Raw genomic sequence first — 2,245 nt, 5'->3', positions numbered from 1 at the left:
ACACAACAACAAAAAAACTCATTTTCTTTATTCACCCAACAACAGGCGAAATAGTGCTACCTATGGGCCAGTTCAGTGGCTCTGTGCCTTTCTTTCGGTGTGGATGATTAAGAGGAAGAAGCACATCCTTCCCTTCCACTTGACCGTGTTGTAGCCGGTATATGTTAGGCTCCTTATACACAGCAAATACTCTCAATCAGCTTTAATTGCTCCGTATATGGTTTTGACGAACACAGCAGATGCGAGAAATCCCATTGTACCCATCAAGAGTCCAAGGAGAACGGAGATGCCAAGCGTGTATGCACAAAAAAGAAACAGTGAAAGCAACTGACGGATCTCCAAGGCTGTATATAAGTACACGATGCTGTACGTAAAGAAGTACAAACCACAACTACCTGAGGTAAGGAAGCTTCCCCACCACCACTGGTAATCTTCTTCAGACAGCATAGCGTACGTGGCAACGACCGCCACCTCTGCGCAAATAAAGCCAATAACAATTGCGATGCAAGCAAGGTAGCCGAGGTAATGGAAAGGCTCACCCTTCCAGAAGGAGCCGAGGATGTACACAACTTCCACAAAGGCAGCAGTAAAAGGGACAAGCCCACCCCCAAGCACGTACATATACCTTTTGCTCACGCTGTGTTCAGGAACAATGCGCGGAATGCTACCAACCTTACATGGAGCCTCCAGCACCTCCGCGTGAAACCCGGCAGACAGCCCAACAAACGCAAGGGGGATAGGAACGGCAATCCACAAGAAGAGAATACCCAAAAGCGTTCCGAATGGGATGGCTGTACTTGCATGCTTCGTCCAGTTAATCAAGCTGATAGCAAGGTAACCCAGCACAATCGATGCAGGAATCAGAGTAACTGCAGCAAAGCCATTCTTCCAACTTTGTTTGCGGAAGAACTTAAGCAATCTCCCCGCAACGTAGCCAGATAAACAGCTTGCACAGCAGAAGAACAGGATGAGTCCTGTTAGAAGATTACCCCGCTGCGATGGGTGGAGAACACCAATAATGGCGAAAAACACTGTCACTGCACCCATTAGCATTAATTGGCAACCTGTTGAGACAAAAGCGGTGAGGAGTAAGGCGTGTGGGGGGCACCGGAACACATCCCCACGCATAAGCTTCCACCCAGACTCTTCCTGAACCTCACCAGCCATATCTGCGTCGGCATACACCAACAGATCCTTGCGAACAGTCCGCGCCAGCACAATAAGAACGAGAGTTCCCAAGAAACTGAGGAGCACAAGCGAATTAAGAATTGCCATCCAGTGTCCACGTTTCCTTGCAGACCTTCCTGCACGCGCGTACACGTCCCACCGAGTCATAAGCAAACCATCATCATCTCCAACCTCCCACGAAACAGAGTAAGTGTACGTAATATCTTCGGCATCTGCTGTAACGGGGAAAGATACGTCACTAACGGAACGGTCAGACGAAGTAGGGCAGCCTGTGGGATTAGCTGCTGAACTTGGAGTAACATAAAAACCAGTGATGGAGTATTCTCCAGTTCCCAATGGCACGTATGTCACTGTAAAATGCAAATGGTTATATATTATTGTTTTTGGTAATGGACTGAGCTTGTTTGACACTCCAAGAAGATAACCAAGACGCAGGCGCTGAATTGCTGAGCCTGGACGAGGCCTTTCTACCAGCGGGAGGCCAGAGAGAAACATGTGTGCACGGTAGTATTGCTCAATAAGCCTTGTGAGATGTTTCATTTCATGCTTCTCGTACTTCGCTGTACAGACCACCTGACAGGACTCATTCTTGTCGACCCTCACGTAATAATTGGAAGGTAAAATGCGGTTCCCAAGCAGAATCTCCCCGAGATTCTCTTTAACTCTTTCTTCCTGCATCCGTTTGCTGTCAAGCTCGCATGTCTTCACGGAGTAAAAATCGTATGGCAGCAAGCCCTTCTGAGAAGTCAAAGAGTTCACAGTAATAGGGATCTCCTCGCCGGGGGCGTGCGCAGCGGCGGAAGGCAGACGCCCAAAGAGAGCGCATGATGCCCCGTGTGCAACAAAAAGCAAAAACAAAGTGGTGACAAGCCAAGTGCGAAACCCACAGCCCATTTGTTGTTCCTTTTTTTGTGTTTTCAGTGGTAGAGTGGTCAGTGCTTCGTGGGTGTTATTTCACTTTCCTTTTCACCGGACACGAAAACAAAATTAATGGACGAAACAAAGAATAAAAAAAAAAAAGAGGACGGAAGAGATGAGGATCGTGCTGGGGGTGGAG

General features: G+C 48.1%; 1 protein-coding gene across 1 annotated transcript; it reads right to left on the bottom strand.

Annotated features, from left to right (window-relative positions):
• Positions 1–192: 192 nt before the first annotated feature.
• DQ04_03481000 (endosomal integral membrane protein) lies at positions 193–1,866 on the bottom strand (the record flags this gene model as incomplete). Its single annotated transcript, XM_009312855.1, has 1 exon — positions 193–1,866. The coding sequence occupies one exon, from the start codon at positions 1,864–1,866 to the stop codon at positions 193–195; it is 1,674 nt and encodes a 557-aa protein (XP_009311130.1).
• Between the last annotated feature and the right edge of the window lie 379 nt (positions 1,867–2,245).

This window comes from Trypanosoma grayi (assembly GCF_000691245.1).
Source record: "Trypanosoma grayi strain ANR4 Tgr_348_V1, whole genome shotgun sequence".
Classification (NCBI taxonomy): domain Eukaryota; phylum Euglenozoa; class Kinetoplastea; order Trypanosomatida; family Trypanosomatidae; genus Trypanosoma; species Trypanosoma grayi.
This window is presented reverse-complemented; position numbering and strand designations above follow the sequence as displayed.